The sequence below is a fragment of the Labrus mixtus genome, chromosome 16 (assembly GCF_963584025.1).
Source record: "Labrus mixtus chromosome 16, fLabMix1.1, whole genome shotgun sequence".
In the NCBI taxonomy this organism is placed as follows: Eukaryota; Metazoa; Chordata; class Actinopteri; order Labriformes; family Labridae; genus Labrus; species Labrus mixtus.
Window position 1 is genome coordinate 15,110,804 of NC_083627.1, and position 12,791 is coordinate 15,123,594.

Consider the following 12,791-nt stretch of genomic DNA (forward strand, 5'->3'; position numbering starts at 1 on the left):
TCTATACACACACCCACACATTCAGATGACCTCACCATTCTCTATGAAGGAAAATAAAGAAAAATACAAGGAAAAGCTGAAAAGATTACATTTTTGGCAAGCTAGTGAAGAAGACTCTCAAAGTATATCTCTATTTTCAAGAGGGTGTGCAACAGTGGTGAGACAAATCATCCTTGGACATAGCTCCATGTAAATTACTGTTTCCCTCCCTCAAAGCCTAAACCTGACAAAACACAGAGTCACAGCGGTCAAGATGGCTGAATAAGATAAACATTACATCTTCCCTTCGGCACAAGGGACTCATCATGGAAACACTGATTCAGAATGTCAAAGGCATGACAGTCACTATTTTACAGGGTGCTTGCTGCAAATAAGTGTACTCAGTAAAAAGGGTCATGTAAATATTCTGAAGTGGGACTTGCAGTAAAATAACCTTTCTTAGTTCTATTTTATAGCACAACAGAATTAACAGGCAATCAACATGTTCTTTTTACCTCTGTATCTAAATGTTATTAGCACAAATAAGCCTGCAGAAAAAAATGTATCTGTCTGATGATGAAACTGTACTGTAATAACAGTTTAAAAAGTTGATAGCTGTGTCCTTAAGAGTGACCCACAAACTGACTGGGTTGATAGTCTGAAACTGCCTCGAAACTGGTTGTTCAATGGTAGAAAATAAACATTCTCTTTATGTCACAATAAGGACAAGAGGAGTCAAAATCAAACTCTGATGCCATCTAGTGGTGTCTGACTGTTTTACCTTTTCTTATGTATCAAGAAAAGGTCAAAAATGGGAGGTAAAAAATCGGTCAATCAAAACATCTAAATGAGAGCCATACAATGACTCCAAATAAATGTTCAATTGTCACTTAGTCAAATAAATGAAGTCAATTTTAAAGGTAGTTTTGGAATAAAGAAAATACTAGACCCTGGTCACCTCGTCACTGGTCTGGTTTTTCGGATTTGTTTATCTGAACATTTCAGGAACTCCATTGTCCTCTTCCTTTATCCCAGGGACATGTTCCCTTTCTTCTAAGCCTTTCACGTATATCCATGCCTTATACAATCCTGTCTCACGCCCTCTGTCCTCTCCTCAGACTACACAAGACCACCTGTGGTCCATTGTCGAGGTCAAAAGTTTAGGTGAAAACCAATCCTCCCACGGGAAGCTGTCAGAAAATTGCATGGAGCTATTTGGAGACTACTCGATAATGAGGAGGCATGGCTGGAATTCTGGAGCCACACACCATAAACTCTCCACATACACACACCTCTCAACAGCCATACTAGGTGCATACAGCTGTAATTCCACCAGCTAATAGTTGTTAGAATCAAGTGGTGTTTGTGTGCTATTGGACAATATGGATTTTTTTTTTTTTAATAAAGTCTACTGATGTTGTTGAAAAAGCAGATTGCTCTTAATATATTTAGTTAATGTTACTTAATTCATGAAAATGCACTCATTCTGACAACAAAAAGTATTTCAATCAAGTTATGTAAATGTCGCTGAACAACATATGGCACCAAGGCATTCAGTGTTCTTAGATGACCATTTTGGCCCAGTGTTTATAAATAAACCTAAACAGATTTCAGGTAGTCATGGTCACACATAGCACACTGACTGCGGGAGGGGCTGGGTCAACCGTCTTAAACCCTCCCTCCTCTCTCAGTTGGGCTGCAAACACTGCTCCCGCTCACACTTTGCCGCTTACTCTGTTTTATCTTTGAATGGCAACTCAATTCAAACGGATTCATCCAGAGGATGGAGGTTAAAGGGCACAGAAGTAAGTACAATTATATTTTATCAGGATTATACTTTTCTCGGGGCTCATTATCTTTCAAATAATTGATTTTCATGTTTTTCATTTAAGATGAAAACGCTCATATGAAAAGCAAATATATGCCCAGTACTACCGTTGTGTGATGGAAGTCTAAAGGAATGTGAATTGTGTCCACTCCTGCCCTGCAGTAAGACAGCTGCCATGTCTTCCCCAGAGCTTTTGTCAGCCTTGCATAGGATAGCAGAACAGTCCAGGGCCAGTGAGGAAACATCCAAGATAAAATATAACAGAGCCATAAACTACGGAGATGTTGATGCTGTTGTTTTAATTGTACTTTATTTGAGTCAACTGACCCACTTTTAGAGGGAAGGTTTTGGCAAAGAAATAGCAGTTACCAATATAATGTTACACTTACATTCGTGCCCTTTCTACACTACTATTCTTTGGCAATGACAGTATTGGGTCAACTTGATAAATTTACTCTCTGGGACTCGATGCCCAGTCCATCTCAACGAGGGGAATTACAGCTAAGATACTAACCAGGGAATAGTCACAATGCTCATTTATCTGCATGATGACATGTTATGATAATTTGTTGGCTAATGTTAACAGTTAAATGCCACTTGTTGGATCTACGGGTAGAACTGTTTGCATGTGTTTATATTAGTAGTGCTGTGGTGTTCATGTACATACATGAGTAGGCTTGTTTTAAGTGTGTGTGTCTGAGCATTGCCAAGCACTCAGTTGGTCACTGTGGCATCTAGCCCAGCAGGACAGCTGCTGGTAGCATACCCTCTGCTAAACTGTCCCCATGCCCAGCTCTGCGTTCTTGCATGTCTGGCATTAAGTAGGAATTCAATACCTCTGCGGACATGTTATCAATGCAGGCCAAGCCCTTCATTTGTTTAGCGTACCTACAACAACAATACTGCTAACAACTTCAACTATCATGCTTACAATGCATCAGCTACTCAGTAGAACACTTTCATCTTCTTGTTCAAAGGATGACATAGCTGAAAAGAAGACTTCCAAATCTTGAGTGACCACGGTTATCACACCAGTAAAACCAATGGAGGACCTCAACGATAACATTTCATTGACTGGGTTCGAGCCTCTCTTCATTAAAGAGGAGGATGCGGATCCAGACAGAACCCTCACGGAACAAAGAGAGTGCAACAGTGAACAAGCTGGCTTCACCTTATCAGGAACACAACTGAATCAATCATCTTTGATCAAGCCGTACCTACAAGAGATGGATGACCTACTGAAAAGTTGTGAAGAGCTCACTGGTTTCTCCTTTGGCTCTCACTTCTCAGAGACAAACCCAACTGAAATAGTTCAATGCCACAGAAAAGACGAAGTCCCAATGGACAGCGACCAAGAAACAGGTATTTCTCCCCAAGCATATCTTTCCACAAGCTACATGGACACAAACATGGATGGGGCTGGGAGAGAAGACCAGCCAGCACAAGACCATGCGCAAGGCTTGCAGCAGATCATCAAAAAGAGTGTAGTGGCCACCGATGTTTCTCAACAGAGAAAAATGCCTCTCACTTCAGCAGGTAACAAACTCAGCAACTCCATGATTGAGTATGAGGGCCATCTGTTGGGGATGCTTGCAATGCTGGAAGGCTGTATGGAAGAGACTGGGATGGATTTTGAGCCACAAGACTGGGCTACAGATGCAACTCAAGAATATGTACACATCAGTACGAATTCTAACCTCCGTAGCGGTACAACACTGGTTCCCATTCAGCAAGAGAGGTTAATGAAGTTGGAGGCCAGCCCGCTAGAATTAGAATTATGTGCTTGTCCACATGCAGGGGGGAATATACTTTCTGACATGAACAGAAATGAGCTGGCAGTAGGTTCAGCAACAGTTGAAAGCCGGACATATCCTGTGCTTAGCCTTGATAACACAAGTGGCTTCTCAATGGAAAGACTCGGGGGGCAAGGGAAAGCAAACACAGACCAGAGTGTTCTTGAAGCTCATTTAAGGTTTGCAAGGCCATCGATGACATCAGATAATACACAAAATGGTCCAATGTACTGTGAGGCAACAAGCACAGGATGTATGTCTCCTAATGAAGCCACATCAACAGAGGGAGAAATTAAAGGGATTGAAGTAGACAACAGTCATTTTCCAGCTGAAGACACAACAGCGCTGGGGATGGACTCAATTTATCAAGGCCCTAGCATGAATGAATTAAGCGCACTAGGGTCTCAGATGGAGGAGTGGATAGAGGAAGTGCAGCAGGTACAGAAGAGGAGAAAGGAACTGCTGTTGGAGGTGCTTGAGTTGAGAGGAAATCAAGACAGAGAGGAGGTAGAGGACACAAATAAAGAGGAAGCGGAGACAGAGGAGCTAATTGATAGCAAAGTGGCGGTGTTGATGAGTGCACTGCGGAAAGAAGAAGAGGGAAGAAGAGAGGAGAGGAAGAAAGAGATCCAGTGCCTATGGGAGGAGAGAGCGGAGGAGGAGAGAAGGATATGGAAAGTAAACTTGGAGAGACAAGGGATTCATGAGGAGCTCAAAAAGCTGAAGAGGAGGCTGTTTGCCATTGCAAGAGACTGCGCTCACAATCAGTTTGCCCTGAACACTCAACATCGAGAGGTGGACGTGCTGAAGAGGGAAGAGGTAAGAAGCTCCTTAGAAAAAAATTGTACTTCAAAATAAAAATAAAATCTCCTCATGGTGTCTTCTGTCTTCAAGGAAAAAATGAAGTCAGTGGTGCTTGAGCTGACAGAAGAGAGTGCCAAGCTAAGAGCAGCCCATCAACAACAGCTCTTACACCTAAAAGCAGAGCATCATGCCCAGAGCTCCAGTCAGACTTCCAATACCCAGGATCAGCTGACCCAGTCCAAGAGGCACTCCTGTGGGGATATTCAGCAGTATCTGCAGAGTGGGCTTAAAGCACTTGAGGATAGGTACAGTCACTTCTATCCAGGCATACGTTTCAAAACGTTCTTTTATTTATACATGACACTTATCCTCATGCCGTTTTACATAATAAAAAGATGTGTATTTGTCAATGGTTGTCTTGGCCAGATATGAACCCATTATGCTTGCATTGCTCAAGAGGAGGGAGGTAACAGCCGAATCCCTGGTGAAATCCAAAGAGCAGAACCAGGAGCTCAGAACCAAGCTGAGACCCTTGAAGGAGGAAATCCAAAAACTGATTCTCCAGCGAACTTGTTTAGAGGAGAAACTCAAACTTACTCACATGCAGAGGAGAGAGGATGTGGTGCATTACAAGGTAAGCAGAATTTCTAATTTCAGGTTATGTGTATAAAATCAAACAAGACATTTGGTATGACAAATGAATGAAAGGTAGGGTCACCTGATACTAAAAGCACTCATAACTTGCCATGTAAACAGGAGAGAGTTTACACATTGGAGGAGAGCAGCAGAGAGCTCAAGACTGAGTTAAATCTTCAGAAGAGGAAAACCAAAGAAATAGAAGAATTGAGAGACAGTCTAACCAAACGTTTAATCCTTTACAGGTAAGATTTGTTGCTTTATTTTGTATCCTTATTTGTAATATCTATGGGAAGTCACTGGTATAAAGAAACATTTTCCTTGCAGAGCTGCCATTAAGGACCATAACTGTGATGACGAGCAGAAAAACGACTGACTGTTTTTTTTATTACTTCAAAGATATTTGTGATTTAATAACGCTATTTTATCACAACTATGAATGCACTTTATACAAATGAGACATGCTTTTGAAACAGATATTTTTTAGTCACCTTGTAGACAAGTTTTGCTATGAATAAAGACTTTTTGTTTGCTGTAATCTCAGTGTGACTGATGAGTTAATGTCCCTGCATGAAGTGTGGAGAGGGTTCATGTACTTATAAGGGCAAGACAATATCCAAACAATGAGAACAAGAGTAATAATGAAGTCAGAACAGGATCTCAGGGTGGGAAAGCACCAAGAACAGACACAAAATAAAGAGCAGTGAGTGTGCTGAGGTAAAACATACTCCCTCACTTCCAAGGATTTAGTGTTGTTTAAAAATGTTTGTAGGCTTACTAAGACTCCGTTCTAATTGTACAAATATGCAAGGAGCATATTTATATTAAGAAATGTCGACAATAAATCAAGTGGACCCACAGACTAATGAAACACATTTTTATTAAGAATGCACTCACTGTACAAACATTGAACATATAAAAAGTTCAACCACTAATCTATAGCACGAAAAACAGTTAAATGATTATTTAATGATTCAGGTTTGGGGAGGTGGGACCACCAATGGACAATTCAAACAGATTCACTCCAAAATTCTTATTTCTTTTAAAAACAGCTGGTGAGAAAATCAGTATCAAGACCTATTTAGGTTCTGACCACAATGAAGCGGAAAATATGAGACACATTTCAGATAGTCTTCTAGCCTGTGAATAAAACCATCTTCACAGTTTAAGTAACTGCCACTGTCCTTTGAATCATATCAAAAGCTGGGCTGCAAGTTAACTTGTAACATTTTTTCTCCTGCTGTGTACACTTTGAACAGCGGGCTTTTGCCAAATTACCTTAATGTCTGTTTGTGTGTTTGATACTGTATAAACATGTTCATTTATTGTTGAAAAAGCCTCGGTTAATAGCGGACAGTGTGGAACAGAGAGCCAGTTTGGTTGCGGAAAACAATTGTTTATGCACTGTGGGAAACCTGAGATTCATCAGGCGATAAATCACTCAGTTAAAGGACAGTTCTTCAAATTGAGCATTCCAAAAGGGCCAGGGCTACACATGATTTTTAAATTTCTTGTATTTACAGTGCTTTAACCGAATAGTGTCCCACCAATAAAGTAAAGAAGGATGGGAGGAAGAAGTAGAAGTAGCTGCACGGAACTACTGAGGGGGCAGTTTGGCAGTTTATGATGAGGTTGTAGGTTAAACGCACAACAGGAAAAGATGCTATGCTGTGGCTTCAGGGTCTGTTGAACCCTCAGGGTCTTCATCGTTGTAGATGTTCTCAGCCTAAAGGCAGAATCAGAGAGTAAGGGATTTAGTCACATGCTGTCAGGGGGTTGAGACATTTACAAGTCAGTGGCATTTTTTCTTTTAGGACATCCAGTAAAAAATTAAGTCTTGGGCTTTCAAAGAGCAAAACTACTACAGTCTGAACAGCAAGCTTGTTTTAACATCGTATTACTGTACATTGTAACAGGACAAATAAGTATCAAAAAGCAATGCAAAGTTTAGGAAATAAAGACAGCTGGTTCAGAACACTCACCATGTTCACCTTTCCTTCTTCTGTCTTATTCCTTTGCCCTGACTCAATCTCGCAAAAAGACGTATTTCTTCACATCAAAAGTCAATCTCCACTGAGTTTCTCCTTGCGGTCGCTAGTTCAAATGTCAGGCTCCTTCCAATACACAACTTTCCCTGCAAATTATTCCCTGCCCTGTTCGACCCACATGTCATAGTTTTGGTAAGACACAAGGGATCTTCATGGAAGAGTTGCCTTCTGTCTGTGACCTTAATGTACTGCTTCAAATCAACTTATCTCCAATTATATTGTGGGAATGTAATTCCCCTTATGACACTATAATGTAAGAATGGATATTTTTCTCTACCCTGTCCACAGCTAAATATACTGGTTAAATATACTCGCAGAGTCTTACCATTTGCCAGACTTGCATAATGTTGTCTTCAGACACAGAGCAGATGACCCAAGGCTCGTTAGGGTTCCAGGAAAAGTCTGAGATCTTGGCTGTGTGGCCTCCGTGGATAAACTAGTAAACAGGGGAAAAAAAGGCTAATTTTAACTTTTTTTTGAAACAAAGATAGCATACAACCTCCAATGTTCAGCAGGCTATAAAATACACACCAGTAGCTCAGGTGGGCCATCCTCTGCATCTTCTGGTGACTGCTCCTCTCCGATTTTGCTACAGAAATCAGACAAAGATTTGTAAATCAGACAAACTCTGTACCAATCACTGCATACTGTGACCACTCCTGTGTTTGTGTAAAGTCTGCTTCAGGGGGCAATCATCATTGGACCTTCGTGTTTTATCTTTAATGACACTACTACAACAACTACTTCATGATAACTTATAATCTCTATTAATGAAACATGTTTGTAAACATAACACACATTGTAGTACTCCACTCTCAAGAAGAAAAGAGATCAACAGACTGGCTAGAATGTCAGTAACTGAATCGGTCACTAGCAGGGGAGCCTGAAAACATGATAGTTGCTTCCAGCGGACATTGGGTTGCAGTGTTTTACCTGAGATCCCAGACATTCAGGCGACGGTCTGTTCCACTGGATGCCAGTATGGTCTCATTATGAGGAGACCACTGAACCTGTAAAAAACAGTCAAATAAATCAAATTAGATCATCCTAAGTAAAAACAGAGAGAAAGAGATAAAATCATAAAAATCTCATCACAAGGAGGTTTTGTGGGGGACCAATCTACAGGGTTTCTAGGTAGGTAGTAATACTTCCTGTAATACATTACATTTAAATTTGCATTGCTGGGATTTAATTCATTCAGTTTTCTTAAGACTTACTACACAGTTTCAATGCAATATATATATATATATGTATATAAATTATAAAGATCTTACCTGGAAAATCTCATCCTTGTGCGACTCAAAGGAATGCAGCTTCAGTTTCAGGTTTCTCAAGTCCCAAAGAGCCACAGTCTGCGAGCACAAGAAAGAAATTAGACACAGCTGCAGATTTTTTTAATCCCTGCAAACAACAAAGTAAAACAGCACAAATATCCCAGAGTTTCAACACATTGTGGAAATTGTGGTGGTTCATTACATTACCTTGTCTGCTGAGCCTGAGGCAAGGATGAACTCGCTGTAAGGGTTAAATGACAAACAGTTGACTTCTGCTGTGTGGGCGTCCACTGCATGGCTGGGTTTGGAGGTGTTGTTTGAACGTGTGTCCCAGCTGAGGTAAAAAAGACCAAAATTATTCCATAAACTCTACAAGATCACAATTTTGCAGGGTCAGATTTGACTCATCATCAAATGTCTTACATCATGAGCTTCTGGTCATCTGCTACGGATCCAAAGAGTGACTCGTGAAGCAAGTGCCAGGACACATCCTCCACCACAGCAGTGTGACCAGTGAAGATAGTCTTTGCATCAACTATCTTCCCCTCTTTTGGTACAGCACTTATATCCCACAGACAGACAGTCTACAGAGCAGGAAAGATGAGCAAAGAAAAAATAAATAAATAAATGTCAGATCCCATATTTGAATAATGCTTAATAAAACTTGATTTTGATCTTACATGGTCATCTGAAGCACTAAGTAGAGAGCCAGAGAGATTTGGATTCCAGGACAGACCATAGCCTTCTTTCTGGTGGCCTCTGAGACGCAGATCAGGACGACACTCTCCAGAAGCATCTATTGACAATGCAAAAAGTAAAATTTGAGTATTAACGAAGATGTGTTAAACATGATGCACTTCCGTCGTTCAAAGGTATAACTGAGTCTGCTTTACTTTCAAAACATGTTCAACCAACAAGCGACCTTGAGCAGTGTCTTGTACTTCCTGTGATCTTCCTACCTGGCTTGGAGGGATGTTTAGTGTAGTCAAACACCAACACATCTGAAGTGGGGGTCTTGGTGGCAATTATGCAGGGGTTTTGGGGCATGTAGCGGGCTCGGTTCACCTCTCCTTCATGGCTTATCTTGATTTCGATCTCGATTTTGCCACTTACAGATCCGAAGCCTCCAAACTCTGCAGTGAAATACAAAAGATTATTTTACAGTAGTGAAATAAATCTAGACAGTGCATGTTTTTCTGTCTTCATGCAACTGATTAGGGGCAGCAAGCCTTATCTTTTCAAAGGACAACAATAATACAAGGGTTTGAACTCACAATTTCAGCTAAAGGCAACAATGCTACTTGCAACTATTGAATTGTAAGGCTTACTGAGGGCTTATAAACTTTGCTTAACAACTTTTTTCCTGATAAAGTGTACAATCCACAGAATGTTCACATTTGTAAAAGAATGTGACTACACGGGTGTCGAACCTCCTTTTTCGCTGTCATAATGTGAGGCATCAAACTGGGCATCATCATTAGGCAGTTGGACACTGGCAATCACCAGATGATTCTGCTCATCCGATGTGTGAGTGCCCAACACCAGCCGGTGCACGCTGTAATCTTTCCCTTCTGGCCTGGTAAAGACAAAATAAATAGAAATTAATGTCATTTACAGTTATTTATAATGTGCAGGTTGTTACTTTTATGTACAACTGTCCAAATGTGTGTAAAAAAAAAAGTGTACCTGGAGACATCAGGCAACCACTGGGCAGTAAGACTGGGCCACTCCAGAGCGTGGGTCATAACCAGATCATACAGAAAAGGAGTGTTTTTCTTCCAGATCTTGTACTCCTCATTTATGACCCTCTCCTCCACAGCATCATCAAATGCACCTGCTGAGTGGGGACAGAGATTAATGAAAAAAGGGGTTATTCACACAAGCGTGTTTAACTCAATTGGACGGTAGGTGTCACTTTAATAATAAGGACTATACAACACATCTCTGACATTATTAGATTATTGACAACCTCTTAACAAAAAGCTGTTAAAGGTTGCCTTTGCTGAGGGAAAATATCACATTAATGAACCGCAACCTTGCAAGTACTATGTATTCAATCACATGAAAGCTTATTTCCTCACACATTGAACCTTTAGCTTGACGTCACCTGGCTATCATAATGCCCCTGCTAACGTTAGCATATTTATAATGACGTTTGATGGCCAAAGCTTTACATTTGACCATGTTAACTGGTGGGAAACAATGCGGAAACGATAACTGCAATCTGAAACCAAGATTGTTTTGGTTAAAAAGAAAATTCAGCTGCCCGGCTTTTGTTGTATCTGCTACAGGCCCGCTAAGGAGCTACTGCAGCTAGCCGCTACCTAAGCTAGCAAATATAAGACGCGTCAGATATCCGCGGTGTTTGTTCCTGGCAGTAGTACAAGCTGCACCTTTACCTTCCTTGTCGGCCATTGCAGGTAAATGACGAAGACCCTTATCTCAGGTTTTCCTCTGTTTTGCTCTGTTTAAGACACAACGCAAAGCTAACAGCGAGCAGAGCAGCAGTCTGTGAACCACGTAGGGTGCCTTCGCGCGCTCAGTCCAAGTGAGGGGGGCGTCTATCGACCAATCAGAGCCGAGCTCGTGGTGACCAGCAGAGGGCAGCAGCAGCAGCAGCACCCACAGTGCAGAGTGTACTGCCCTACAAAGGCAAAAGGCAGTAACTTCAATTTAAAAAAAAAATGAGTTTTTGTCATTTCTGGAACATTACAGATGTGCTTTATTATGAGGACAAATATCTTGAGTCAATTGTGTTGTTCTTTTGAGAAAATAGTAGGTTGTATCTGCCTTAACTTCCAAAAGCCCTCGAGAAACCAAGGCAGAGTCCAGTAACTTCACTTATATGGGTCTTCTGCCTTTGTTTTGCTGTGGATCAAAGTGAAGTTACTGTTTCACTGCAGTGGAGTTAAGGTGTTATGCCTTTGTTTTAATATCTGTAGCTTGACTAAAGTGTAGCAAAGAAATAGTGTTGGTTGTGTTATTTTAACAATTGCAACCAAGTGAAATACAGTATCAAATGGAAGTTAATGCCTTTTGTACAGGCAATGCAAAGGCAGAGTACCTTAACTTCCAAATAAGGGTCAAAGGTCATGTTTGAGCTAAAGATTTTTATGAACATGAATAACAAAGAATTGCCACATTTCCAATATTCTGCCTGCAACTCATTTGGCTGGACAACAAAAATATTTTAAAGTCATTTTTCTCAGTTCTACACTCTGGCGAGTTAAGGTCTTTTGCCTTTGTAGTCGGCTTCGGTCCTACGACACAATGGTTCTTCCTCAACCATACAACAGTCTGTTTGTCACCCTGTACAATACAGTGAGGAACAAAGAAATTACCAGTGATGCAGTATAAAAACTGATTTGTATATTTATCTGACTTAACTATTAAAAGTTGCCCTACACAATGATTAATTAAAGTCTATGCACATAGTATTTAAGTTCAATCACAAAAGATACGTTTTGGTATGATCTTATAATTATTAAATCTTCTGAGTTTCTCTCAAACTTGTAACCTTTTTGTTATTTGATGAGAGATATGCCCTTATCCCTCTGGCAGGCGCCTTCGACACATCAAGGCGAACACAGAAAGACTCAGGAAGAGCTTCTTTCCTCAGGCTGTCCGGACCGTTAACTCCACTCTCCTCAGTTAAAAACAAAACAGAACTGTGATTACATGATGCACACACATCACGAATTGCAATCTGCACATTGCACTTTGACACCCTGGACACTTTACACTGTTTACATTATTCTATATTTTGTATATTCAAATATTTATTTTTTAAATTTTACATTACATTCTATTTTACTGTATTTATGTGTATTAGTAATTTGAGTGTTTATTGCATGGCCTTGCGGAACAGTCTTTTACATTTCACTGCACATCTGTATGAGCATGTGACAAATAAAAATCTTGAATCTAAATCCCCTGTTATATTTGAACCCTAAAATTGGATCTTATTACAGGCAACTGAAGAAAAGTCTAATTTTACCTTTTATCTAACTTTTAACTCTTTTTATATTTTTACTTTATTTTTTTGAATTAATTTCATTTAAATTATTTTTATTTGAACACATGTTCAGATTTAATAATTCCAGTGATTTTTTATTTTTATGTTCTATTTTAATGTTTCTTTTCTTCCTCTGTCATGATGCTTTTGATGTCTTGTGTGAGGCACTTTGAATTGCCTTGTTGTTGAAATGTGCTTTAGAAATAAACTTGCCTTACTCATCCTTTTTTATTTCTCTCAAGAGCCTGAATCTGTACATTTTGTCATCTACTAGTTAAGAAGGACAACATTACCTTTCTTCTTGTCTATTGGTCCACCGCCGGAGTAAGATGTTAACTGATTGGACACTAATAACAAACTGATCGCTCATTGGCTGAGGATGACGCGGGACCTCAAACGCCAATTACAGCTCAA

At 40.2% G+C, this 12,791-nt stretch overlaps 2 protein-coding genes across 3 annotated transcripts; one reads left to right on the forward strand and one right to left on the reverse strand.

Moving 5' to 3' along the window:
• Nucleotides 1-1,632: 1,632 nt before the first annotated feature.
• Nucleotides 1,633-5,578, forward strand: sync (syncoilin, intermediate filament protein). The gene is made up of 6 exons (XM_061059033.1): nucleotides 1,633-1,784; nucleotides 2,785-4,419; nucleotides 4,495-4,709; nucleotides 4,831-5,038; nucleotides 5,161-5,285; nucleotides 5,368-5,578. Exons 2-6 carry the CDS (start codon nucleotides 2,851-2,853, stop codon nucleotides 5,414-5,416), a joined length of 2,166 nt encoding a protein of 721 aa, XP_060915016.1. The 5' UTR covers nucleotides 1,633-1,784; nucleotides 2,785-2,850; the 3' UTR covers nucleotides 5,417-5,578.
• A 325-nt stretch (nucleotides 5,579-5,903) lies between these two features.
• Nucleotides 5,904-10,909, reverse strand: rbbp4 (retinoblastoma binding protein 4). 2 transcript variants are annotated; one of them, XM_061059034.1, is made up of 12 exons: nucleotides 10,762-10,909; nucleotides 10,049-10,199; nucleotides 9,793-9,938; nucleotides 9,322-9,495; nucleotides 9,043-9,158; nucleotides 8,786-8,946; nucleotides 8,570-8,696; nucleotides 8,363-8,440; nucleotides 8,022-8,098; nucleotides 7,620-7,677; nucleotides 7,414-7,524; nucleotides 5,904-6,766 (listed from the first exon to the last, which is right to left on the reverse strand). In XM_061059034.1, exons 1-12 carry the CDS (start codon nucleotides 10,775-10,777, stop codon nucleotides 6,704-6,706), a joined length of 1,278 nt encoding a protein of 425 aa, XP_060915017.1. In that variant the 5' UTR covers nucleotides 10,778-10,909; the 3' UTR covers nucleotides 5,904-6,703. The 2 variants fall into 2 exon arrangements, with proteins under 2 accessions (XP_060915017.1, XP_060915018.1); XM_061059035.1 differs by having other exon boundaries at nucleotides 10,049-10,196; nucleotides 10,762-10,900.
• Nucleotides 10,910-12,791: the final 1,882 nt, after the last annotated feature.